This window comes from Durio zibethinus, chromosome 2 (genome assembly GCF_047325235.1).
Source record: "Durio zibethinus cultivar Kanyao isolate XHJ-2024 chromosome 2, ASM4732523v1, whole genome shotgun sequence".
NCBI lineage: Eukaryota > Viridiplantae > Streptophyta > Magnoliopsida > Malvales > Malvaceae > Durio > Durio zibethinus.
This window is the reverse complement of record NC_143163.1, coordinates 4,451,404-4,479,240: the sequence shown is the minus strand read 5'-3', so window position 1 is coordinate 4,479,240 and position 27,837 is coordinate 4,451,404. Positions and strand designations below refer to the sequence as shown.

Below are 27,837 nucleotides of genomic sequence, written 5' to 3'. Positions count from 1 at the left end.
TTTCAATGTGGGATTATGAGATTTAAGGTAAATCTTAATAAATCCTCTATTGACTTGAATCTTTAAATACTTCAACAATATTTGCAAAATTGATACGTTTGCCTTCATTATTTTTTTTCATCACAAGAATCCCAACAACTGAACCTCTATCAAGTATGTACAAGTGATTTTTAATCATATTCCCTTGTAGAATCACACTACCATTCTTGTACCCTTTCAATGAATCATTATTATCATAGTATGTGGACCTCCGAAAAGCTAACTCACCTAAAGCAATTAAATCGTAGCTACAACTTGATATTACCTTACATGATGAAGTGTCATAACAACACCATTATGAGATCTAAAGCAAACACTCTCAATACCTTGAATCTGCACCTTTTCGTTGTTAGCAACCACAATATCTCCATATTTCTCATTTTCATCCAACTTCATAAAGTAACTCCTATCATTGCAAACATGGACTGTAGTAGCTGAATCTAAAATCCAGCCTTTATCACCTTTCAAAGTCAGAGTCTCATCTACACAAGTCATCAAAATGACATCATCATCATTAAACATAATAGTAGTAGTATCACTCTTTTTTGCATCTGATTTCTTTTCATCATTTATCCTTTTGAAAGCAGTTATATCTCTTATTTGCTTCTTGTAGCGTTTGGATTATCTTTTTTTATCAAAATAATAACATTCTATGTCATTATAATCTCTGTCTCTTGACTTGAATATTTCTCTTGATCCATTAATATTTTTTTAAGTTCTTTCTCGATCAAAACCCTATATAGCTAGTGTACTCTTCTAGGTGATGAGTTCTAAGTTCTCATAAACCTTTTTTTCTTATGCAACAGGGCAGTTACATTATCAAACTTCAAAGTAGACCTACCTACTAACAAAGTCTGAACTAAAGACCTATAAAACTTGGGCAAAAATGATAGCAAAATTAAAGCCTTCTCTTCATCTTTTAACTCATTAACAAAAATCATTAGCAATTGAGAAACCAATCTATTAAACTTATTCAGATGATTATGAAGACTCGTACTTTATTTCATCTTTAGAGAATATAGATTCATCTTCAAACATAATATGTTAGTCAATGACTTTGATGCATAAATACCTTTAAGCTTATACCACAAACTCTTTGGAGTACTTTCAGTCAACACATTGTACTTTACCTCTAGGGTTAGCATCAATCAATAGTACTAACAGTTTTCTTTTAAATTTTATTTCAACAATTGTTAAACATTCTCTCAAACTTATTACTCTCTACTGTCTGATCCAATCTTTGTTGTACTAACAAATCTTAAATTGTACTTTATTATAACATAAAATTACTCTTTTCATCAAATAATGAAATCTCAAACTTAGACATAGGCATACTAGATATACCTTCTTCAGACATCTTAAAATACTTGCTTCACGATCTCTTAGGCCTGCCTCTTCTTCTCACGAACCTTAAACCTTGAACATTGCTCTAATACCACTTGTTAGGAAATCAACACGTACACGTAGAGCACATGAACAAAATAGCACACAAACAAAACTTCGAACATTGCTCTAATATCACTTGTTAGAAAATCAACACATACACGTAGAGCACACGAACAAAATAATAAACTCAAATCAAGAATAAAAACATATAAATATATTTATTTCGACCCAACTCAAAATGGCCTACCTCAAATCTAATCCACTATCAAATAGATCTTTACAATTAAGAGACTTTTAGAATGAGGAAAGTTACCAAAAATTCCTTCCTCAAAACTTAACCTAAAACCCAATTATACCATTTTAATAGCCTACTCACCTAGCTATTCTCTTGGTGTCTAACTATTTAAAATTATCAAACTAAAACCAAAATATTTTATTTATAAGGGTGAAACCCCTTATACATATATAAACTACTAATGTATGACACAAGATAAACTCAAACTCATAACTTTCAATGTGGGATTATGGGATTCAAGGTAAATCCCAACAATCAATTGATTGTAATGGAACCAAGGAGAAGAAAGTCTAATGTTAGAGGTTAGAAAGTTATTTTGTAGATTTTATTTAGTTTTTTTTATCACTATTATTATTGTTTTGTGTTGTGTTGCAATAAAAAATGAGTTCATGCTTCTATTTGATATGGCTTTCATGGGTTTTATATGATCTATGTATGTCTGTTTTCAATGGCCATTAGTTTATTCTTTGAAATCTTCAATCTTAATTTTTTTTATTCAAAAAATACCGTAGTTTTAAGTTTTTTTTTTTAAATATTTGATCGAATTGTGTGGTGTATTTAATTTATTAATCTAACATTGATTTTGTTTCATTAAAATTGGATGAGTACTTGTTTAACATTATTTATTTTTTCTAAACATGTAGGGGAACAAGAAAATTATAATGTTTTTACCTTAGAAATCCATCACAGGGGTGAATTATTTTTCATACAAAAAGAGTTGGTTTATTATGTTGGGGACGTGAAATTTGTAGACAATTGTAAGATTGATGAATTGTCTATTTTAGACTTTGATGATGTAGTGGAGAAATTAGGATATTCTAATTTAAAGACTTACTTTTGGAGGATTCCAATTAAAAAATTGAGTGAGGGATTGAGAGAAATAAAGTCTGATAATGATGTGCTTGAAAATGGTGCTCATGTTCCTCGAGAAAATGTGGTTGAGATATATGTAAAACATGGCTAAAGATGGCTGCAGGAAATAAGCCTTGTAATTTTAGTGTTGCGATCGAATAATTGAATGAAGATGAAAATGGAGAAAATTATAAGGGGAAAATGGTGAAAATGGTGAGGAAGAAGATGGTGACAATGATGATAGTGACTTTCATGAGATAGTGACAATGACATATTAGAGAATAATGATGATTTGTCTCAGGTTTTTGTAGACAGTGGAATTGAGAAAGACATGAACCAATTAAAAAAATCTCATGTTAGTATCTAAAAAGAAATATAAGAAATATTTTCAAAGTATTCCTCTTCTAATGAGTTGCATAATGGTAGTTTCAGTAACGATGATATTGATAAAAAGAAGGTGAGGTGACCTGAGTTTAATGTTTATATGGATATGAGTAATCTTAAGTTTAAAAAGGGAATATTGTTTAAATCATTTGAAGAGTTTAAAGTAACCACTTTAGCAAAATGGTGTATTAACGACAGTTTTGTAGTGGCCTTTCACTTACAAACACCGCTAGTTTTCGTGTTTTTACAAAACTTTAGACATTTATTATGTAAATGCCACTAAATATTTAAATAGTGGCATTGTTACTTATAAATGCCACCAAAGACTTGATATTAGGGGCACTTCTCGACTAAATCACCTTGAATATTTTTCATTAAAAGTTTCGATGAATAGTTAAAACGTATTTTTGATAGATAATACCTTCAATAATCACGTCATAAAAAATTGTATGAGATTAAAGAAGACGTTGTCTACAAGAAACGGCATTAATATTTAGACCAAAAATTTCTTTAGTCTTATTAAATTTATTTTCTTCAAAAACTCAACCAATATTAAACTTATCAAATTGTTAGGATCGTACGGATGTTTAATTACCATAAGATTATTGGTTTGATCCGTCTTTCAAGCTTTTTTTGGGTTTAGGCACATATTATTTGGTATTGATTATTTTAGGCATTTTCTTGGCATAAATGCCTTCACCAATTGCTTTAAAAAATTTATCATAGAATATTGAATGCGTTTTTTGTTTAGAGACGCCCTTAATAATCAATAGAAAAAATATAAGGTCGATTATTGAAGGCTTTTTTTGTCGAACTCGTCTTTTATAATCCAATAAATTTGTTTTGAATTTTTAAAGGTGGTTTTATAATAAACACCTTCAATATTTCATAGACAAAATTTGGATGGGTTAACGCCTTTAATATTCGCAAAAATAATTTTTAATGGTAGGATTATTGAAGACGGCTATATCCAAAAACGCCTTCATAACTTTTTGTTGGGATTATTGAAGACATTACCCGTAGGAAAATGCCGTTCATAATCCATTCGATTTATTTTTAGTTGGTATTATTGAAGGTATTTTTTGCCCAAAATGCCTTTAACATTTCAGATAATAATTTTCTAGGGGGATTATTGAAGGCGATTTTGGTAAAAAAATGCCTTCAATATTTTGTGTAGAGGTGAATGAAGGCGTTTTCTTACTAAAAATGCCTTCATTAATTGCATCAAATAAATATAATTGATATGTGAAGTCAGTGTACATTTATGCCCAGAAAAACGTTTGCTATCAGTTGTATATTTATACCTAAAAAATATTTGGTTTATATATCTGATACTATGAATTACATTTTGAAATTTGCATAATGAACATTGTTGTATTCCAAAAAATTTACCATATATCTGAAATTAAAACTGATAATGTTGCCATATTAATATACTTTTCTGAAATAATCGTACTCAGTAATTTAATAATTACACATAGTGTATTCATATTAAGTATATCAATAATATTAAACCAATATCCGGCCCCAATGTACAAACTTATAGTTTTCATTCAACATTGCATGTTAACAACTTTATAACAATTTGTTCCATATATATTTACAATCAACCAACAATGTCTAACCTGAAGGTTTATCAACATTGATAAATGACAATACATAATCACACCATTTTTACGGACTTCATCCAGCTCCTCTTCTGTGAAGCTTTTTTTACCCTTCCACTAAAAAAAATCATAAGTAAATGTTAAGAAATGAGAACATAATGTACCATTTTATTTTTTGAATATATAACAAGTTTATGAAATTTATACTAACCTTGAGTGGTGTGGTTATAAAATCATGTAACACAATCTTTCGCATAAAATGAAAGACATAATATTCACATTCAGTATTATCGGGTTGACGAAAAACCTGAAAATTAAATTGAGTCAATTTAAAAAATAATTATCTACACAAACTCAGCATTAAAAGAATAAATTTGACATTTATCGGTCATGACACCCATTTTAGTTTCTTTATTTTCTTATTGAATGCAAATATTACCCTAAATTGAAAAAAAAATTAGTGGGAACTTAAAAAAAAATTACAATATAAAGAAACAAAACATGTGTAATATAATAAAGTATAGTAATACCTCTTTATAAAAGTTTCAATATCGGGGTTAGGCATCCATGTTAGATTAACTGAATTAAGAAGGTATGGTGTTAAGGATTTTGTGTCAATCACAATAAGCACCCAATGACGACTGTAAAATAATAACAATGATATACTCAGAATAAACATCAGATCATAGAATGGAGTAGGTTGAAGTAATTAAGGTTTGAATATAGTTTACTGCACATTATACGGGAGCAAACAATAATCAATTGATCTTTTCATGCATTGGATCACATGATTAGCACGATACATGACTATGCCACTCTGCTCACTAATGAAGTTGGGGTCAATGAATCGAAATCTGTTCGTCAACTGTCTCCCCTTCAGCTCTCTTTATAGGAAGCTACACTATAACAATCAACACTGCTGGTTAATATTACACCCTAATACTAACTTACTACATATTGAATTTGTATATTTGTATTTATAAGCTTATCTCATATAAGTAACGATTTCAGCAACTGATAATTCATCCATTTCACAAAATTCTTTCACCTCATCCATACCAATAAAAGAAAATGATTGTTTATCAAATAAGTCTTCCTCAGCCTCAATGGATATGAAGTTTTCACCGATACATTTGTCCAACGAATATTTTGTTAACTCATCCATGGAAGCTTGAGTAAGGGTTAGACGTTGAGGCTGAACATCATCCTACAATATTAAACTTATCTATAAGTATTAAAACCAAATCACTCAATATTATAATCAAATTAATATTCAAATTATAACCAAAATCTTACTTCTTGGGTGGTAACATATAATGAGATCGCTTCGTTACTTACATCGACAGCTTCTCGCACGGGGACGATGCTATTAGGCTGGGGTACTAGCATTACCTACTGTATTGCTGCCAATATAGACTTCAAAGTAACTAGTCTTTGTCGTTGGTCATTGAGGCATTGCTCTTGGTCATTAATTTGTTGTTGTTGCTGTGAAATTATTGCTTCATATTCTACATTTCTCATTCGTGAGGTTTTTGCTTGTTTACCAAAATACTTTGATGGCAAGACAAATTTACCAACCCCACGAACTCAACCAGGCCTTTCTTTAGCAGATTTTACTTTGGGTTGCCAATTCACCAAATTTTACTTTGGTAGCATAATCATCTTGAAAGATAATAATAAGTTAGACTGTCAGAATAAATCTACACAAGCTAGTATACACTCATGTATACAATCACATTGCTAATCATACATTATAGCAAAAAAGCAGTTATACATACAATCTTTTTTGCTAGTTCCTCGGTTGCTTCATCTACGAAGGATCCATCCTTCGAAGATGTCCTTGTTTTTAGACATCCCATTTGAAAACTTCTGTGTTTGAGCTTACTAATTCCTATTAAATTATCGCAATAAAAGAATCAGAATATATGAAATTAATATTCATAAATATTCATTAATTAGTATAAAACAAGTATGCGAAGACATACAAGCTCATACTTCACAGTTGCATATCCTTTTCTTACTGTCCGATGGTGATGTTTTTGTTTGGCCCGAATGTCTCGATATTGTTCTTTGATTTTCTATAAAATGAAGAAATTACGTCAATCACATATGAAAATCAAATGCTATATTGCATAAAGACTTATAAACTTGATTTTAATTTGGTAATGAGTTTGTGTATCGAGAAATCTTCTGAAAGTCGATATTGAATAAAATTTATCCAATCTTCTACACTTATAACACTGTATATGCCATAAGTGGAACAACCAAAACATCACCTTCACCAGCCATCGGTAAAATATATTGGATTATCAATCTGCTTTTAAAGTCTCTGAAAGCTTTTTCAGTAGATTGTAATACAATCTTTTTACACTCAATTGGGACTTCGAACCGTTCCTAAATAAGTTAACATAAATAGTATCAATACATTGAATTTCATTTAAATGACCATATAACAATGTTTACGAAATAGTTACATAAACATATCATAACGGACTGTCATATATCATCTTTTAGATCATCAGAAACTCATCACCAATTGGTGTACGTAATTGAAATTCTCTTACGGACGATGGCTCTAATATGAGTAGCCATATTGGCAGCTCCTTCTGATACAGGCTGCCCACTTTGATTAAAGTCAAAATGAATTTTACTATCAGTCAGTTTGATTTGTTTATTTGGGTCCATTTTCTTTCTTTTTTTACTTACACTTCTTTCTTTTGCATGTTCATTAGAAGGAGAATAATGTTATTCAGAGTTCATATTACCTGTAATATTGATCATAATTATACGAATTACATAATATGACTTTCTAAATTTATCATTGTACTTAATTTAATACAACCAATACCATACTGAGAATAGAAACATTATTTAACACATCATTCAACAATGTGCTCATACATACCCTTCAGTAAATCACTCAGAAACACCATTCAGCCCTCATTCAAACCCATTCAATAAAATAATATCAGACAACAAGTTCAGCAAACCATTCAGCATGAAATATTATTCAGACCCCTACTATCATACAATATCATTCGATAATACAATATCAGTCAATAAGGTTCAGCAAACCACAACCTAGAGGAATGCGTACTACATAAAAATAGCATATTTACCAATATTAATGAAAATATATAAATGCATATACCAATATTAAAGAATTGAAAAAATAAAAATTATCTATTGAAGGCATAAATAATATAGTAAACTAAAAAAAAATACTTACCAACTTAAAACAGAGGTTCGTAGTGGTGATTTGTTAAAGGTTAGAGGTGAGAAATTGAAGAAAGAAAGCAATGGTCTGGTAAAAATGTGTTTAAGGGTTTGATTTATTTGGTAGAATAACACAGCTTATAATCTTTATGTGTACCAAGACTCTACAACTTCCTATGTTCAAGGTAGGGAAATGAATATAAAATTAATTAATAAAGGCATTTCCATGGAACAACGCCTTCAATAATCACTTGAAAAATTTATTGGAGATTATAAAAGGCGTTTCTTATAAAAAAAATGCCTTTAATTATAAGCCTTTAAAATTGTGCACCAAACTTATTAAAGGTGATTTTTATATAAAAAAAAAAAACACCTTTTCTAAATTTTAGAAATTGTAAAAGGCATTTTTAGAAAAAAAAAACAGCCTTCAATAAGTATGGATTTCCAAAATTTATAACAAATTATTGAAGGCGGCTTATAATTAAAGATGCATTTAATAATTCGAGAAAATTTTTTTGAGAAAATATTGAAGGTATTATTATCTGAAACTGCCTTCAGTAATTATATACAAACTATGATAAAAATTATTAAAAACATCTATCTTAAATATACGCCTTCAATAATAGTGTTATAATATGTGTAGTAGTATATAAAAGGTATTTTACAGTAAAAGACGCCTTTAATAATTCTTAAAATATTTAGTAAGAAAATTTTGAAGGCGTTTGTTATTAACAAACACCTTCAGTAATTAAATGTGCCTTTTCTAATAAATGCCTTCGATTAATTGAAGGCAGTTTATAATAAAAGACGCCTTTAATAATCATGAAAACTTTTATTAGAAAAATTATTGAAGGTGCTGTTATATAAAATCGCCTTCAGTAATTATATACAAATTATGATAGGAATTATTAAAGGCGTCTATCTTAAATATACACCTTCAATAACAGTACAATATATGTAACGGTATATAGAAGGTATTTTACAATAGAAGACACCTTTAATAATTTTTAAAATATTTAGTGAAAAAATTTTGAAGGCATCTGTTATTAACAAACGCCTTTAGTAATTGAAGGTGCCATTTCTAATAAACGCCTTCGATTACCATCATGGTATATTAAAGGTGGCTTATAATAAAAGATGCCTTTAATAATCATGAAAACTTTTATTAGAAAAATTATTGAAAGCATTGTTATCTGAAATCGTCTTCAGTAATTATATACAAACTGTGATAGGAATTATTAAAGGCATCTATCTTAAATATATGCATTTAATAACAGTGTTACAATATGTGTAGTGGTATATAAAAGGCATTTTACAATAGAAGAGACCTTTAATCAAAATATTTAGTGAAAAAATTTTGAAGTCGTCTGTTTCTAACAAATACCTTATGTAATGGATTACTAAGTTTAAAGATATATTGAAGGTGTCTGTTCAAATAAACACATTCCATTACCATCGTAGTATATTGAAGGCGTGTCATAATAAATGACGCCTTTAATAATCAATGAAATTTTTTTTATTGAAATTATTTAAGGCGTTGTTTTTTGCAATCGCCTTCAGTAATTAACCATAAACTGTGATATGATTTATTAAAAGTGTATTTCTTGGATATACGCCTTCAATAATAGTGTTGAAATTTTATGGTGATATGTTCAAAATGCCTATAATATATTCAAAAAATATTTAAGAGGCAATTATTGTTGGTATTTTTTGTTAGTAAACGCCTTCCATAATCATGTCCAATAAAAATCTTCCCAAACTTAGCGCATCCAATCACCAACTTCAAGCTTTATCTTCATCATTATATCTTTTTAGACCAAGCACAATTTACTTTTCCTTTTCTTCGACTTTTAGTATTCGAGCATTGTCTTTTAGAATCCTATTTCGACTATTAATAACTTATTGACTTTAGCTTTTACTTAATTCGACTATTTCTTCAGCTCTTGCAAATCACGATTTTTTTTTTCATGAAAAAATTTTCCATAAAACTCACCTTATTTCACCTTATGTCAACCCCAATACCATATACTCTTAGGTACTGTCTACGTTAGCAGTAGAGTTTTAATAATCATAATATTTGATAGGTAATAAATTACTTCACAGCAAGAAGTTATCGTTTTGTGTAAGTACTGTCTTGTTATTATCTTTTGTTTAAAACATAATAAGCTATGCAATTGTACATGTTCGTTTTCATATTAATTATTTCTATACATTTGGTCTGATTATGTAGCAACTAATAAATGGATAAAAGTTGGATGCAAAAGTCTAGATTAAGTAAAGAGTACAGAGATAGAGTGAAAAAATTTTCTTAATTTTACATTTCAGAATACAAGTAAAGATAACATGATATTATGCCTATATGTGAAATGTGCTAATATGCGTCAAGTTGTTTATAAGCATTTAATTTGTATTGAATTTCTATTGGGATATGTTAATTGGTATTTGCATGGAGACTTTGTACCATTAAGGTCTTTCACTATAGTTTCTTCAACATCAAAGGCTCTCCATCACTAATGTGATCCCTTTATAGCAGATGACATTGAAGGCATGTTGTGAGATGCTTTTAACATTCATAACCAAAATTTTTGTAATCTTTTTTATGAAAATGAAGGATTTAATCAATCCAATATTGAAATGCATGAATTTGGTGAACCTGGGATAAGTGTACGTGACTAACAACCTAGAGGAGAAACATCAAAATTCTATAGGTTGTTTGAAGAGATGAATGAAGAACTTTTTGAGGGATCGAAGCATTCAAGATTATCTTTTTGTGTTTGTCTTTTTCACTTGAAATGCTTATGTGAATAGATGAAAAACTCTCTAACTTTATTATTACAGTTTATGAAAGAAATATTTCTTTTTGTAAAAATCTTTGAATCTTGTAAGAAATCAAAGAAGATAATCAAGAATTTAGGTCTCGGATATGAAAAAATTCATAGTTGTCCTAATGATTGCATGTTGTATTGGGGAGATAGAAAAAATAAAAAATCTTGTCATTTATGTGGTATTTCTAGTTGGGTCGACCAAAACCTCGATAAAAGGTTGAATAATGATAGTGATGAGGTATATGTCAAAAAAAAGCTTGTTAAGGTTTTATGCTATTTTTTATTAATACCAAGACTGCAATGACTCTACATGTCTTTTAAAATTATAGATTCAATGAGGTAACATCATAAAAAAAGGACGGGTGATGGATCATTAAGGCATATTGCAGATTCTTTGGCATGAAAGTTATTTCATTCTAGGTTTTCAGACTTTGCATCTGATCCTCAAAATGTTATGCTTGGATTGGCATTTGATGGATTCAATCTGTTCTAAATGATAAGTACTTCTTATAGTACTTGACTAGTCATATTGATTTCTTATAATTTACCATCATGGATTGTTATGAACCAACAATCATTTATATTATTTATGATAATTCCTAAAAAAAAAGGTTTGGGTAATCATATAGACATCTACTTATAATCTCTTATTAAAGAGTTAAAGTAATTATGAGAAAGAGTTGATACCTATGATGCATCAAATGCAGAGAACTTCAATATGCGTGCTGTTTTGTTATGGACTATCAACGATTTTTTTGCTTATACGAATTTATCTTGTTAGAGTATAAAAGGTCATTATGCTTGTTCATATTATGCTGCACAGACATGTTGGATGTGGTTACGTAATGATAGGAAGTTCTGTTATATGGGACATCATCGATGGTTATATAATAATCATCGATTTAGATTTCAAAAATATCTCTTTGATGAAACTGAAGAGTTGAGGAGATCGTCTTTACCCATTAGTGGGTCTACTATCTTGTCAAAGTTAAAAGATATCAATTTCACATATGAAAAAATGACTCCATAAAAAAAAGAGTGAGGGACATCTTTGAAAGTGTCTGGCCTCGTATTACGCATGTTGGTGATAGTCATATAGAAGTTAGTGATCTTGATGTTCAATGTGATGAAGAGGATGATGAAGTAGATGACCCCAATGAGTATGAGTTGTGAAAAAAAGTATATTTTTTTAGTTACTTTATTGAGAATATAATTTATTACGCCATAACCTTGATTTGATGCACATAGAGAAGAATATTTACGAAAATTTTATTGGAATAATTTTCAATGTGAATAGAAGATCCAAAAATGACTTAAAGAGTCGACTTGACCTAGTTGATATAGGGATTTACCCAGACCTTCATCCAATGTTGCTTCTTAATGGTAAATATTGATTGTTTGCTGCTTGTTTTGGGATTTTTAAAATAAAAAAAGATGTGTTTTGTAAGGTTTTAAAAAATATCAAAGTTTCAGATGGCTATGCGTCAAATATATCAAGATGTGTGAATATAAAAGCGTAAAAACTATCATCATTGAAGTTACATGATTATCACATTTTGATGTAAGACTTACTTCTAATTGCTTTACGCTCATCAATGCCAAAGCAAGTGACTTCTGTGGTAATTGAATTGAGTAACATATTTAAATCTCTATGTCAAAAATATATGAATGTGGAAGAGCTTGACAAAGTTTAAGATCAAGCCGCAATCACTTTATGCCATTTAGATAAGATCTTTCCTCCAAACTTTTTTACTATTATGATGCATTTGGTTATCCACCTTCCATATGAAGCAAAGGTCGATGGGCTAATTTATTATCAATGGATGTATCATATTGAAAAGTATTATTTGTTAATATATTGATTACGTATTTATTGATTATCAAGCCAATCTGCTTAAAATAACATATGACTAATGTTTTATGCTATAAGTTTTTGGGGAAGTTAAAGTCTTATTATCACAACAAACGCTATCCAGAAGATTTTATTGCTGAATGATATTTAGCAAAAGAGTGTATGATATTTTGTTATCGTTATTTGAAAGATGTTGAAATGAGATTTAATAGACCTTCGAGAAATGTTGAAATGCAACATACAGACTCGGCCTACAATTATCTTTTTCAAAGTTTTGGATAACCCATAGGCAAAGCTGAATTGATGGAATTAGATGATAAATCTTGGACACAAGCACATCAATATGTTTTTTTTCATCATGACTCAATTGAAACGTTTCGCACGTAAGTTGTTTAGCAAGCAAATTATACATTATAGTAGATATTATTTATTGTGTTTTTTTTTTTGTATTAATACTTTATCATGATACTTTTTAATGAGTATAAAAATAATTTGAGAGATCCTGCACATTATCGACAATCAAACCTTCAAACGGTTGATAAGTTGTTCGTTGAAAACTTTCATGAATGGTTAAGAGCAACTGTAAGTAATGCCATACTTTTCATTATTTTTTATCTACATAGAATGCTTACGGTAAAAATAACATTAATAACATATATATATTTATTTCACTTTTATAGGTTTGAAGTGGAAGGCTTATTAGTGAAGAGGTGAAGTATCTTTCACACGATCTGAACCAAATTGTGAAATGATACAAAGGTTTCATCATCAATGGATTTAGATTTCACATAAAATCTTGTGAGAAATTTAGAAGTACACAATTTAAAAGTTATTGTGACTTCATCAATTACTAGCTATGCTAGTGCTAGGGACACAAATCTTTTAAAAAAAATGTTAACTATTATGGCATGATTAATGACATCATTGAGTTGGATTATTATGGCAAGTGAAAAGTTATCTTATTTCGGTGTGATTGGACAGATGGAAATAGTGAGAGGGGTCTTAAGAAAAATCAGTACGAATTTTCATTTGTTAACTTTTCTAGATTAATTCACACAGGACAACACCTCATCAATGAACCTTATGTATTTTTATCTCAAGTCAAACAACTATTTTACTTTGAAGATCCAAAAGAATTGGGTTGGTTTGTTATTCTTTGAAACACACCTAAAAACTTATTTGATATGGGGTTAGATACCAAAGATGATGTTAAACATGAAACTGAATGTTATCCTTTTGTTGAACAAAACTTGGATGAGAATATCTCCAGTACCAACGTTCAGTGGGTTCACGAAGATGTTACTGAAGACATTTACGAATCATGATTCTGTGCACTTATAATTTGTAATTCGAGTGTTTAAGACATAATGTAGTAAATAATAGTATCTAAATAATGTCACATTCGCTATTGTTTAATGATTGTCTTCTAAATCATTCATTACATTTTGATTTAATTAAATCGATATGTTCTTTATATATCGTAGGTCTTGATTTCTTAAATTAAAAATGTCTTTATATATCTTCTAAACTAAAATTTTTTCTATATTCTTTTTTATGATGTAGGTAAGCTACAATACGAAAAAATAGGTTGAAAGAAAAACATATAAGAGATATTAGTTCAGAACCATCTACGGCACCTGTAGATATTGGCTATAGACTGAATCTTTTTTAGGGAAATAAACGTACTGTTAGATCTAACTCCATCACTTCTAACCTTTCAACTAATATTAGATCAGGCAATACGAGAGGTCCAGATTTAAATAATACCCCATCAATTGATTATGTTTTAAATTCGAATGCAGGTATGATAGACACCAATTTTAGAATTTGAGTATAATCATAAAAGTATTACAATTTTACAAATATATTATATATTTGTTGCAGTTGATAATAATGGTCAACGGAGGACCAGAGGTCGGACAACTTTGAAAGAATTATTTGTACTACCTCCTAACAAGCGTATTGTAATGTTTGCAAACTATGATAGACAATCAATTGGTGAAAAGGCTCAACTATTGACTGGATTTCTAGGTATGTTAACCTGTAATGGAATGAAATTACCTATTCATTATGAAACATGGCATAATATTCCAGAAGAAGTTAAGGCCGATGCGTTAAACTTTATTATGGTATTAGTATAATTAATTAGATATATTCAAATTTTTTATTTTACATTTTGTTTACTTATTCAAACTTTTCTTATTGTATTATTATAGTCAAGATTTGTACTTGAAATACCAACTTCATATGTGCTTAAGTCCTTGGGAAAGAAATGAAAAGATTATAAGCATAGTTTGAAGAATAAGTATTTCGATCGAAATAGTACTATAGAAACGATGATGCAAAATCTATCTCGTAATGTGATTAGGTGATAATATGAACAACTGGTTAGATTTTAGTTCTCAAGAAAAGGAAAGGTAGTAGTTTATAACTTTGTATATTATAATGAAATGATGAAAGTGTTTGATGGTTTAAGTTGATAATATTCGTATTTCTATCATATAGATAATTATTTTTTATGACAGGAAAGAGAACAGATTGGGATTGGTAGCAGAAAGCAACAGAAATATGCCACACAAGTTGATCAAAAAGTTTTGTAGAAAGTAAAAGGAAATCGTAAGTTTATGATAATTAACTAATTTTAATTAATGAACTTTTTCTACCGTTGAAAGGTAAATATGGAAATTAACATTTATTGTTCTGTTTTAATAGATTTGATTGTTTCAATACATGATATTAAACTTATCAAAAGTTTTGAACTTAGTTACACAGATGATATGTATGAAAGATTATTGTTTACGTATATTTACGCCTTTATTATCTGGTTGTTGTTATTGTTGATTTTTAATAGTTTCGATACGTTCAATACTTGATGTTAACCTTGTCCAATTGATTGAAATTGGTTTCTATGGTGGATATGGGAGAAAAAGTTATTAGTTATCTCTGTTTGGGAATATTTTTGCATATAAAAAGTAAATATACAAATAAATTTTGGATGCCTTTCAACATATTGAATGACTTCAATCCTTTATATTAAATCGAGAGAAAATAATTGAATATGGTTTCTATGATCGATATGTGTAAAAGTCTAAAATGCATTTATTCTTTATGTATATTTAAGACTATTGTGTTGTTACAGAGCTAAAATATAAATAAAAGAGATTAAAGTTATTCAAAATTTTAATACTTGATTGACAGGATTGATATACATAAATAAGTTACGGTTGATATGTATCCTATCAAATAATATATGTTTTTGTATAGGAGAATGAGATGGACAGTACAATTGGATGTGTGAAACTTTTTCGTGTAACACACACAAAAAAATATAGATCTTACATGAATGTCGAAACATAAGAAATTGTGATAATTTGTATCATCTATTTTAACATAAAGTAAATATTAACTGTTTTTAACATATAATCAATTAGTCATTAAACTTGATTATTGTATATGACAAATTCACAAAAGAAAGCGAAAGAAAAAATGATCGCTGAGATTGAAGTAACATCTGAAGGTTCTTTCAACATGCAAGAAATGAAAAATCGAATATTCATATAAATTGCTGAAAAAAAAAGGTATGGACGGGTCCGAGGCCTTGGATTAGATCCAACACCATCTGCCTACTATGGATATAACTCTATGTAATTTACACTATCAGTAAATCAGTCTTCGCGAGACATTTCAATATTGAGAGAGGAGTTGCAAACTATGCAACAACATTTTCAGCAAATGAAAGCAGAAAGAGAACATGAGCGTGCCAAAATTGAAGAAGAACATACTAGAATGAAGCTAAAGCTTATAAATTTTTAGCAGTTGTATGATCGATTCGATCATCTTATGAATTTTATGCAACAACAATTTTCAAGAAATGATCTTGGTGCTCCATCAACTCAGGTATTATATTTAATAAATATTAAAAATTTTAAATAAAAAATAAGCATACAATGAAGTGTTAAAAATTGTATGGTATTATTTAGTAGGTTGTTGAGCACGCTAGTGATCAAGGTGAAAAATTTTCTTCATCAATTAGGAGCCAACAAAATGTATGTAGTCATCCATTTCATACATTTTAATTTTTTATTTGGGTAATGTATTTACAATATTTGAATGTTATTATACTAATTATTAAACTTTGTATTAATTAAGTGTATATTTAAACGTGAATGAAATTAATATTAATTTTAGTTTATGAATTTAAGCTCTTTATTGAAAATAAAATTTATTATAAAAATTGTAAAAAAAAAACATTTTTACATAATGGTGGCGTTTGTGTTGGCCAATGTTGCTAAATGAATAATTTAGTGACGTTTGTAGCATAAAACGCTACTAGTAGTAGCAGTACTCTTTCCAGTAAACGCCGCTAGTTCAGTGGTATTTTTTATAGAAACATTACTAAAGCAATGGCATTTTTCTCATAACAATGCCCACTGAATTAGTGGCGCCTAAAAGATACAAACGCCATAAATATTGAGGCGTTTTCAGATTCAAACGTCATGCAAAGTAACGACGGTTTTTGTTACAAATGATGTCAATGGAATGGCATTTTTCTCATAAAAACACCACTGAAAATAATGACGTCTCTAAGATATAAATGCCACTAAAATGACGGTGCTTCACATATAAACGCCGTTAATATTGAGGTGTTTTTTCGAAAACGCCGTTATTTACCGCGACGCGTGTATATACGACACTCTGTGTGGCGTTTTTTCACAAACGTCGCAACCTTATAGTGACGTTAATAAACGCCACTAAATGATTAAAAAAACGTCGCTAAAAATCAAAACCTCTGTAGTGAGCCTGTACTCAATATTCAATTATCAATAACTGTAAAATCAAATTTGATCCTAATGACAAGTATCGGGTCAAGCAAAATGCAAAAGTGGTTGTCCTTGGAGGATTTGGGTTAGCCATTATAAAAACGGGTCCATTGTCCAGATAAAAACTTATGTTGATACTCATACATGCAACAAAGAATATGAGAATAAATTTGCTAATTACAAGTTTCTTGGAATGAAGTATTTGAATGATTTTATGGCTGATCCAAATTGGTCCGCAAGTGGCTTGCAAAACAAACTAAGACAAGAGTTGCAGTTAGATATCTCTAAGATAACTGTACATAAAGCTAAGCAATACGCACTTAGAAAGATTTAGGGTTCTGATGAGGAACAATATACAATCCTTCAAGATTACTGCGAGGAGATTTTGAGGACAAATTCAGGGAGTAGAACCATTTTGGGTTTAGACAATAGACTATTTCAAAAAATGTATGTTTGTTTTCATGCTTGTAAAGATGGGTTTTTAGCTGGATGGGTATTGGTTAAAAGGGAGATACGGTGGATAGATGCTAGTTGCTATTGGTTTTGATCCAAATGATTGCATATTTTCAATTGCTTACGCTGTGGTTGAAAGAAAGGATAAAGAAAGTTGGGGTTGGTTTTTGAAAATATTATCAGAGGATATTGGAATTGAAAACAATTATGATTGGCCATTTATACCTGATAAACAAAAGGTATGCTCCTCTTATAATTTGAATGTTTATTTATTTTAATAAATACACTTATTAATTTCAATATTTTTATCATTGTATCTTATAGGGACTAAGAGTAAACATTAGAAGAGATGTTTCCTAAGCCTGAGCACAAATGTTGTGTTAGGCACATGTACAACAACTTTGGAGATAATGAGGGCCATAAAGGTAAAATCTTAAAAGACTTGTTTTGGAATGCTGCTAAGGCAACTTTTGTAGCTGACTTTGATAGATGGATGAGAAAGATCAATAGGCTTTCGTCTCATGCACATGATTGGTTGTGTGAAAGACCATTTAGGCATTGGTCTAGGTCTTACTTCTCGAGTAGAGTTAAATCTAACATGTTACTTAACAATGTATGTGAGTGTTTTAATAAATACATTCTAAATGCTAGGAATAAACCAATACTCATGATGATGGAGATGATTAGGTGTAAGTTAATGAGAAGGTTATGGGTGAAAAAGAGAGGCCATGAAAAAAATACTCTAGCCTCATAGGTCCTAAGATCCAAAAGAAGTTAGATAAAGCCAAAGAACAATCATTCAACCGTACTCCTAAATGGTCTGGTGCTAAAAGCTTTCAAGTGCATTGCCCAAATCCTTCATTTTTAATGCATGAGGTGGACCCTCCGAATACACAATTGGTGGTTGACTTGGAAGCCTATGAATGCTTTTGTAGAAAATGGCAACTAACAGGGTTCCTATGTCCACATGCTATTGCTTGCATCTATCATGAGAAATTAGATCATTTGTGGATGAATGTTAATAAAGAATTACTTGAAGGTGTGTTATCGAATATTTATTTAATTTTTTTTATAACTTAATGGTATAATTCATCTTTCAATCATTTTTGTTTTGTGTAGATTTATGGTTATATTGTTCATCCAATTAATGGAAAACAAATGTAGTCTAAAAGTGGAAGACGTCCTGTCATCCCACCACCATTACCTGAAGGAAAAAAAAAAAAAAGGAAGGAAACAATAAAAGAGGAGAAAAGAACCTAAAGAGAAAGAAAATGCCTCTGTACTGTCTCATAAAATAACCAAACATGGAGTGAAAATGACTTGTAGCATATGTGGACAAAAAGGCCATAACAAGAGGTTTCTTCAAGCCAACACAACCTCTGAAAATATAAGGAAAAATTACCAGTGTGTTATACTGCTTACATTTTACTTTATTTTATATTCATTGTATGTATTTGACTTGTATTATATGTCTCTCATTTATTTCATTATGCATAGGTCAAGAGAAAGAATTCACAAAATCAAGCTTCCTCATCTTCCCAGCAACAACAATCTATAGTTACTGCCACCCAATATCCCCAACCTCTGTTTACAGTCCAATGGATGCCTGATGTAAGTGCCCATTTTATTTTATTTTATGACCTTGTAGTATTATGATTAAATTAACATGCACATTAAAATGTTATACTCAGAGTACAAGCCAAACACAAATTGGATCTTTCTTACCTGTTAAAGGCTCTGCTGATACCATCTAGAATCATGACTCAAGCATCTCAAAATAGTAGAGGATCTACCTCAACCTCAAGGGGGAGAGAGCATGCTTGAACATAAGCTTTTACCTTTTTTTTGCATAAATTATTCTCTTGCATTTATGGTTAAAAATAGTCCATTTTAAATTGAAGTTCGATGATAGTGAGAATGTTAAGATAACATTTATTTTGTAATAGAGGGTTTGTTTCATCTACCAAAAAAATTATTTGCATAAATGAGTTGAGGATGTCATATATATTGTCAACTTGTGCTTAAATTTTTGGATTGATGATAATGTTTTAATTGAAAAATATCATTAGATGTGTTCTGCAAATTTGAGCCTTAGATTTTCAAAGTACTTTGTTTCATCTCTTCAAAACAGAAGACTTGCAGATTTAAGCATTTTATATATGACAAGATAAAGATTTGAGCTCTGCATCATTGGTCAAGTCCCCCAACGAAGACAATAGCCTAATTGTATTGATCTCGTATATTTACTTTGTAGTTAGTTAGAAATAAGGGTCTTCAATGGAAAAATAAGACAAAGATGTGAAAATATCAGTTGCACCATTTGATTTTTATACAGTGCTCGACGATCATGTACATGAGAGATGGATCAATGTCGGATGACTAAGGATGTTGCAAAAGCTAACATGTTTGTTTTTGTAATCAAACCACTCCCACATGCACTATTATAAGAGTCGTAGAGCATTGATGTACCGCGTGCTCTGTAAGGGTTACAGGTGCAGAAGGCATAAGGGACAACAAGTTGAGGTTGAACTGTGATAATCGGTTGACAACAGGAAACATGAGGCATCCTAGCACAACATTAAAATGCCACTGCCCTCTCAAGCTAAATTTAAACCAATCTGATGGAAGGGGATGAAACTGAGACAGACAGCGCTGGCGTATTGCAATCCCAGCAAGGCCTTCAGTTACTTCAATTATAAGGTGAAACAAGGCTTGTCCTCTGAAAGTTAGAGATTCCTTGCTGAACACTGTCATGTGAGTTGCAAAAGGAATCATCCAAGACCCAATGAACCAGAATGCAGCTACCCAGTAAAGCACAACCTGTTACTAACTTTCAGGATTTATCATGGCCTAAGTTGATTAAATCAAGTTTCCTGCTACATAATTTACTCTTTCTTTTTCCTCCATTTTCTCAACAACCAATCAGAACCAAACTAACTATAATTAAGCTTCAGGGTCCAAAGCCAATAGTAAACAAAATTTTCATTTAGGTATAAGTTAACCAAGATGGGGTTGAATGGATTAAAATTTTCAAGTTTATAACTTCCAATTTTTATTAAATTTTCCTTCATTTATCGAAAACCAAACATAACCCATTCCAAAATTTCAACTTCGGATTCTCAAAAACCAAATTTTAACATAAAAGAGAAATTAAAAAAAATAGAAACAACAAAAATACTTATAAATTTATACTTACGTTTTGGATGCTCATGGCCATAAACAAGTAGAATTTTGGATGCTCAACTACTCCAATCTAATCATTGCATTTTTTTTCTCTAGTCCTTCAGCGCCATAGCCATAGTATATTCCTCGAACTCCATGAGACACAAGTTCTCGATCCCCTGATCCATCCAAAACCCACCAATAATTTCTTTTTCTTCAACTTCATTCCGAAGCACAAAAATATTACCATGACCCAATGACTGTTGAAGGGGAGTGAAAAGAGAGGAAGCATCGACAACTCGAGAGAGAAAAGGACAAAAAAGAAAATTTTTAGGTTTGGGTGAAAAAAAAAAGCTGACCTGGTAAATTATTTTAAAACTTACGTGACAGACAACATGCTTCTTTATGCGGCAGTCTTATCATTTTTTCGTTATTTTTTTGATGAAATCTGCTAGGGTGACTAAGTTTAATATATTTAACAAATTTGAGTGACATTATTAAGATAAATTAAAGTTTAAGGATCTAATTGAGATTTATGACATAATATTCAAGAAATTTACTCAAATCCATGGCTAGCATTGTTATCTTTTACCTCGTCATTTTGGGCCCTACAAAGAAGTTCCCCAAAACCAAATCCAACGGCGGAGATCTCGTCCTAGGAACCAACTAAGGGTTTTTTCAGAAAAAAAACTCCTCTCTATGCGGTTGCTGCTACTCCTTCAAAACCTCTCCTTTTACTCAATTCTCAAACTTCATCTTAGCACGCGCCGCCACCTCTTCCTCTTCAGCCGGCAGCAAATATCCATATCCCTTTCTTTCCCTTCCCTCTCCTCCCTTTAAAAAAACCAAAAAAAAAAAAAAGAAAAGAAAGTTTGCTTCTTTAGGAAGGTTTATCAAAGCACTTGGGTTTTAGCTAATATCAGTTATCTCTCTAGGTTTTGTTGATTAATAACAAGAGGAGAGGGAAGAAAGAAAAATCCAAAAAAAAAAAAAAGAGAGAAAACCTAGAAAAAAAAAAGGTTTTTTTTGGGTGGGTTTTAGCTGTTGTTTTAGAAAGATGGCACAGGTTCAAATTCCGGGGCAAAATGTGAGTGTCAACAACGGAGCTGGAGGGGGGAATAACCCGTTTGTAACGACGTCGCTTTATGTTGGGGATTTAGATTTGAGTGTGACGGAAACACAGCTTTATGAGTACTTTAACCAGGTGGGTCAAGTGGTTACGGTTCGTGTTTGCAAGGATTTGTCAACCCGGAGGTCTCTTGGTTATGGTTATGTCAACTATAACAACCCTCAGGAAGGTTAGTTTTCAGTTTTATAAGATTTAGGTTTTTTTTTTTTTGTTTTCTTGGTTTTCCTTGCTAAGTATTCTGTCTAGTGTAGATTTGTTGATTTTTACTTTCCTTTATTTGCCTTGTTTAATAATGGATTGTTGCTTTGATTGGTATTTTGAATGGTTTTACAAATGTAATTTGACTAATGATTTAAGTTTTAGACTTACTTTTGCATTTTCTTTGGATGAATTATGAAAGGACGGAAAAGGTTAAGTTGGTTCAATTTGAAATGGATGATACCTTTTTTTCCAGTAAAAATTTTCAAGGGCACATTACATTATCAAGCTGATATAGGCAGGAAATGAATGTAAGTTTTGACTGTGTTCTCTGAAGTGTAAACTTGTTCTTCACATGAATTTTCACTGTTGATTTTCTGCTTTAGATGAAATCTCGTCTTTTTATTAGAAAAATATAGCAAACGCCGTTTTGTTTCAGTTTGGCTTGAATTACTGTGTATCAAGCAGCCAGGAGCTTTACCTCATGGAGCCTTCTTTGATACCAAGTGAACTATTAACCATATACTTAATGTTGAGGTGCATTAAGTGAGTATTTATATGGGGATTTTTCATTCCTGTTTATTTCCGTTTCAGCGTATCTTCCCATACCAACCCATAGAAGCCACGTGGTGATATGTACTTGGCCTTTCTCAATACCTTGTAATGGGTGAAGGGAGAATGATTAGCTAGAGAGAAAATAGGAAACGTAATACTATAAGTGCTTGTGAAATAGACAGAAATGAAGGAAGTTTATAAAGATAAAAACAGCAGAATGTGAGATTGTAGCCTAACGGAAAGAGAGTAATGCATAGTATATCCTTACTTCCAAATGCTTCTATGTTATCTTCTCAGGCTTCCTTGTAAATCATCAACCACCTTTTTCTCTATCAGCAAGGTGGAGTTGGAGACCAACTCAAGCTGTGGCTTTCGTTATTAGTACATATTATTTGAAAAAAACTTACTAATATTTTGCCTTCACCATTGATTCCTAGAAAACAAAATGTTTGCTCTTTATTCTGCATGACATCCTCTTCTGTTTACTTACAGCTGCAAGGGCATTGGACCTTCTGAATTTCACTCCTCTAAATGGAAAGCCTATCCGGATTATGTACTCCAACCGTGACCCTAGTCTTCGTAAAAGTGGCTCTGGGAATATATTTATCAAGGCAATGAAAAATTGACAATCGTGTGGTTTCATATGCAGCTTTGTTTTATAATCTGTGCTTCACAAATCTCATATGGTTTATTTTTTGTTTGTTTTCTGTTCTTGTTGGATCTGGCAGAATTTAGATAAGGGCATCGACCAAAAAGCTTTGCATGATACATTTTCTGCATTTGGAAACATTCTCTCTTGCAAGGTAGCCACAGACCCCTCTGGCAATTCAAAAGGTTATGGCTTTGTGCAATTTGACAATGAGGAAGCTGCCCAAAAAGCAATAGAGAAGTTGAATGGTATGCTACTTAATGATAAGCAAGTGTATGTGGGCCCCTTTGTTCGAAAGCAGGAAAGAGACACTTCTATTAGCAAGACAAAATTTAACAATGTCTATGTAAAGAATCTCTCAGAATCAACAAGTGAAGAAGATTTGAAGAACATTTTTGGTGAATTTGGTCCAATCACTAGTGCTGTGGTGATGAGGGAACCAGATAGGAAATCCAAGTGCTTTGGGTTTATAAACTTTGAGAATGCAGATGATGCTGCTATTGCTGTTGAGTCCCTCAATGGAAAGAAATTTGATGATAAGGAGTGGTATGTTGGGAAAGCTCAAAAAAAATCTGAAAGGGAGGTTGAACTGAAACTTAAATTTGAGCAGACAATGAAAGAGGCAGCGGATAAATTTCAAGGTGCAAATTTGTATGTTAAGAATTTGGATGATAGCATAAGCGATGAAAAACTTAAAGAGTTATTCTCTCAATATGGTACCATAGCATCATGCAAGGTTTGCTAGCATGTTTTCTAGAATAGTTAAATTCAATGGATTCTGGTAATCGGTTGACTGATGCCAATTGTTTAATTTAACAGGTTATGCGAGACCCTAATGGAATAAGTAAAGGATCTGGGTTTGTTGCATTTTCAACTCCAGAAGAAGCATCTAGAGCTGTAAGATGAGAATGCTGTCCTTACTTTCATGATCTTATCATAAGCTAATAGTTTTTCTTATTATGACAGCTTGTGGAGATGAATGGCAAAATGGTTGTAAGCAAACCTCTCTATGTGGCACTAGCTCAAAGGAAGGAAGATAGGAGAGCTAGGTTGCAGGTATGTTCTCTTGATATTTGCTTTGAGTCTGGGGCAATATGATGGTTTTGATTCTTTAGTATGCTCAAGCATGTAATGGGTTGTTTACAGGCTCAATTTTCTCAAATGCGACCAGTTGCAATGGCACCTACACCTCGTATGCCAATGTACCCACCTGGTGGTCCAGGTCTTGGGCAGCAAATATTCTATAGTCAAACACCTCCTGCTATTTTTCCTCCTCAGGTAAATATTTATTTTGCGTTTTATTTCTTGGCATTCTTAGTCATAGAGGTATATTTTAACTTTCCGGAGTAATCAATGTATTTGTAGACCTGCTTTAGAAATTTATGGACCTTTTTATTTTTTTCCTGCCAGGCTGGATTTGGATATCAACAGCAGCTTATCCCTGGTATGAGGCCTGGTGGGGCTCCCATGCCAAATTTCTTTGTGCCAATGGTTCAGCAAGGCCAGCAGGGTCAGCGTCCTGGTGGCAGAAGGGCTGGGGCCATTCAGCAAAGTCAGCAACCGGTTCCATTAATGCAACAGCAGGTTTGTTTAATCACTTCTTGGATTTTGTAATATCTTTTATAAAGATGTTCATATCTGTAAATACTTCATCTGATGGTTCATTTAAATATCAGATTCTACCCCGAGGGCGGGTCTATCGCTATCCATCAGGGCGTGGCCTACCCGATGTTTCAATGCCCAATGTTGCTGGAGGCATGCTTGCTGTTCCATATGATATGGGTGGCATGCCAATGCGTGATACTTCACTTTCTCAGCCAATTCCAATAGGAGCCTTGGCCTCGGCACTTGCAAATGCTACTCCAGATCAGCAAAGAACGGTATGCACTGCTTTGCTTTATTTATTTGTTATTTTTATGTTCTGTATAGTTATGCTCTCCAAGTTTAGATTATACTTGTACCGCATTTTAGTCAATTTTAGAAGGGTTAATTACAAAAGTTAAAATTTATGTTGAAGAGTATTATACCCTAATATTTAAAAAGGATAGAGTTCCCCTATTAAGATGTGAATTTTTATTGGTAACATTTAATTTCCTTCTTTCATACATTTAAATGATGCTAAATACTTGCTATGGTGTTTTTGTAATTATTCCTTTTTAAAAAGGTTCAGTTCAAGTTTCTGAAAATGAAAAACTTATACTACTATTCTGGTTATCTGAAATTTTTACATTGGTTGAATATGTGTAGATGCTGGGGGAGAATCTCTATCCACTTGTTGAACAGCTGGAGCCTGACGCAGCAGCTAAAGTGACAGGGATGCTTCTGGAAATGGATCAGACTGAGGTTTTACACTTGCTTGAGTCACCTGATGCTCTAAAAGCCAAGGTTGCAGAAGCAATGGAGGTTCTGAGGACTGTTGCTCAGCAGCAGCAGACTGGTGTTGCTGCTGATCAGCTGGCTTCATTGTCATTAAACGACAACCTTGTCTCCTGAGTTTGAATGCCTGCTAGAGTTGTCTCCTTAAATGCTATGGTAGTGTGGCCTTTGTTGAGTTCAAATGAGTTGCTTCATTAGGAGGATAGAGCCGGTTTGATTCTATACTTTTCCTAGTGAGTTTTGGAACTTCAATACTGTCACTTTAATGCTTTATAATTGATTGCTGTCACTGAATATGCACTTTCACTGCCTTCTATCTTTTGGATTAAATTGATTGTGTGGGTTTTGGGTGAAAAATTTTGCAGATTCATTTGCTGATTCTGATTTAGATTGATATTACTTTGGCTTTCATTGCTTTAGAAAGGAGAATCATGAGCTGAATCGATCCCTAGTAATAGTATGATCATTGAAGAGCTGCGATTTGAAAGGGTGGACCTATTATTAGATGTTTTGTAATTTTTACTTTTGTAGCTGCTGTGAGAGTAAATTCAATTACAGTCGAAGTTTGCAAATCTGCCATAATAATAATAATAATAATAAATCATGTATAATAAATAAATAAATAAAGATTTTAAAGGTCAAATTAAATTAGTGCAAACCCGATCAATTCTTTCAAAATCTTCATTGAAATATATCTTACATTGAGCTTAATAATATATTTGGACAAACCACAAAATAGAATGATAAATGTGTATAATTTTTCTCAAATAAATATAATCCGATCTCGCAAGACTTTTTGGGAAATTTTAATGTGTTTTGATCATAATCACAAAATTTTAACTAAAATCATATTTGTTAACAAAAAATCAAATTTATCAAATTGAAATATTTAAAACAAACTCTTATCTATTTATTATAAATTAATAGTTAGTGGTTGTGGTTAAACCATCTCAAAGTTTAACGATAACTCTCACAATATGAGTTCATAAGATCCGAACTCATAATTAGTGAGTTTCAATAACTTTTAAGATCCACTAAAAATCTGTTGTGATTGATAATAAAAATAGAGATATTATTTTTATTAATAGATTATTTTTTACTTCTACAAATGGTTAGACTAAAAGTTACGATATGAACCTCTTATAAATATATATATATATTTATTTGTTTTATTTTTTTTTAATTTTCTTTCTATTTCATTCATATATTATATAATGATACGTATGATTTATGTTATGTATTCTTAAAAGTAACAAATAATGATTATAATTTTCATAGAATTAACCAAAACATAAAATTGTATAATTTTCAAATATACGGATAATGGATAGAATAAAATAATAATCATTTTATATTATATTTGATTCATATCTAAAAAAAATAATAGGATTATAAAGAAAATTAATTATCTTCATAGTATAGAATTATTCATTCCTCTCAAAATAGACAAAATTATTTTTAATCCATAATATTAACCTTATATGTTTTATTATACCCTTAAAAATTATATCAATAATTTAAATTATATAAATTTTTAAAAAAGATAATTTTGATCAATAAATAAATTATCATATCTTAATCATGGCACATATCAAATAGGATGACATTATTTAATTTAATCTTATTCATAATATAATCTTATCATATTCTATCATAATTTTATGTATCAAATATATTTTTAAATTCTTATATGCTGAAACATATGTACAAAAATCTTTTTTATCTTCATAATAAAATACTATATATTAAAGACTCTAACTTAAGATTTACAGTTTAATTTTACTTATTTTCATAGCTCTGTGTTGAGCTTTAATTAATGTCACAAAAATATTTATATATATTCATTCATTATTTAAAAAGAAAAAGAAAAAACAACTTGAATTGAAATTGGTAAATTGACAAAAGCAAAATAAGAATTTTAACTTTTAACTTTTTGTAATTTTTTTGAAGTTAGTTTATGAAAAGATAGAGATTAAGGTCAAACTTTTCAAAATATTATAATTTAAAAATAAATTTTATTTTTATTAGTTTTATCATTA

General features: G+C 30.8%; 3 protein-coding genes across 4 annotated transcripts; 2 read left to right on the top strand and 1 right to left on the bottom strand.

Annotated features, from left to right (window-relative positions):
- Nucleotides 1-17,755: 17,755 nt before the first annotated feature.
- LOC149519904 (uncharacterized) lies at nucleotides 17,756-18,610 on the top strand. The gene is made up of 2 exons (XM_089751503.1): nucleotides 17,756-18,001; nucleotides 18,079-18,610. Exons 1-2 carry the CDS (start codon nucleotides 17,801-17,803, stop codon nucleotides 18,481-18,483), a joined length of 606 nt encoding a protein of 201 aa, XP_089607629.1. The 5' UTR covers nucleotides 17,756-17,800; the 3' UTR covers nucleotides 18,484-18,610.
- Nucleotides 18,611-19,984: 1,374 nt separating this feature from the next.
- LOC111308961 (uncharacterized) lies at nucleotides 19,985-21,592 on the bottom strand. Its single transcript, XM_022907684.2, has 3 exons — nucleotides 21,484-21,592; nucleotides 20,926-21,070; nucleotides 19,985-20,549 (listed from the first exon to the last, which is right to left on the bottom strand). The coding sequence occupies exons 2-3, from the start codon at nucleotides 20,944-20,946 to the stop codon at nucleotides 20,148-20,150; spliced, it is 423 nt and encodes a 140-aa protein (XP_022763419.2). The 5' UTR covers nucleotides 20,947-21,070; nucleotides 21,484-21,592; the 3' UTR covers nucleotides 19,985-20,147.
- Nucleotides 21,593-21,598: 6 nt separating this feature from the next.
- On the top strand, nucleotides 21,599-26,446 carry LOC111308960 (polyadenylate-binding protein 2-like). 2 transcript variants are annotated; one of them, XR_002692319.2, is made up of 10 exons: nucleotides 21,599-22,189; nucleotides 23,266-23,384; nucleotides 23,502-24,158; nucleotides 24,242-24,319; nucleotides 24,389-24,478; nucleotides 24,569-24,700; nucleotides 24,833-25,006; nucleotides 25,099-25,302; nucleotides 25,670-26,009; nucleotides 26,164-26,446. XR_002692319.2 is itself a non-coding variant. In XM_022907683.2 (9 exons), exons 1-9 carry the CDS (start codon nucleotides 21,949-21,951, stop codon nucleotides 25,913-25,915), a joined length of 1,941 nt encoding a protein of 646 aa, XP_022763418.1. In that variant the 5' UTR covers nucleotides 21,599-21,948; the 3' UTR covers nucleotides 25,916-26,155. The 2 variants fall into 2 exon arrangements, 1 of the variants encoding a protein (XP_022763418.1); XM_022907683.2 differs by lacking the exon at nucleotides 26,164-26,446 and having other exon boundaries at nucleotides 25,670-26,155.
- The last annotated feature ends 1,391 nt before the right edge of the window (nucleotides 26,447-27,837 follow it).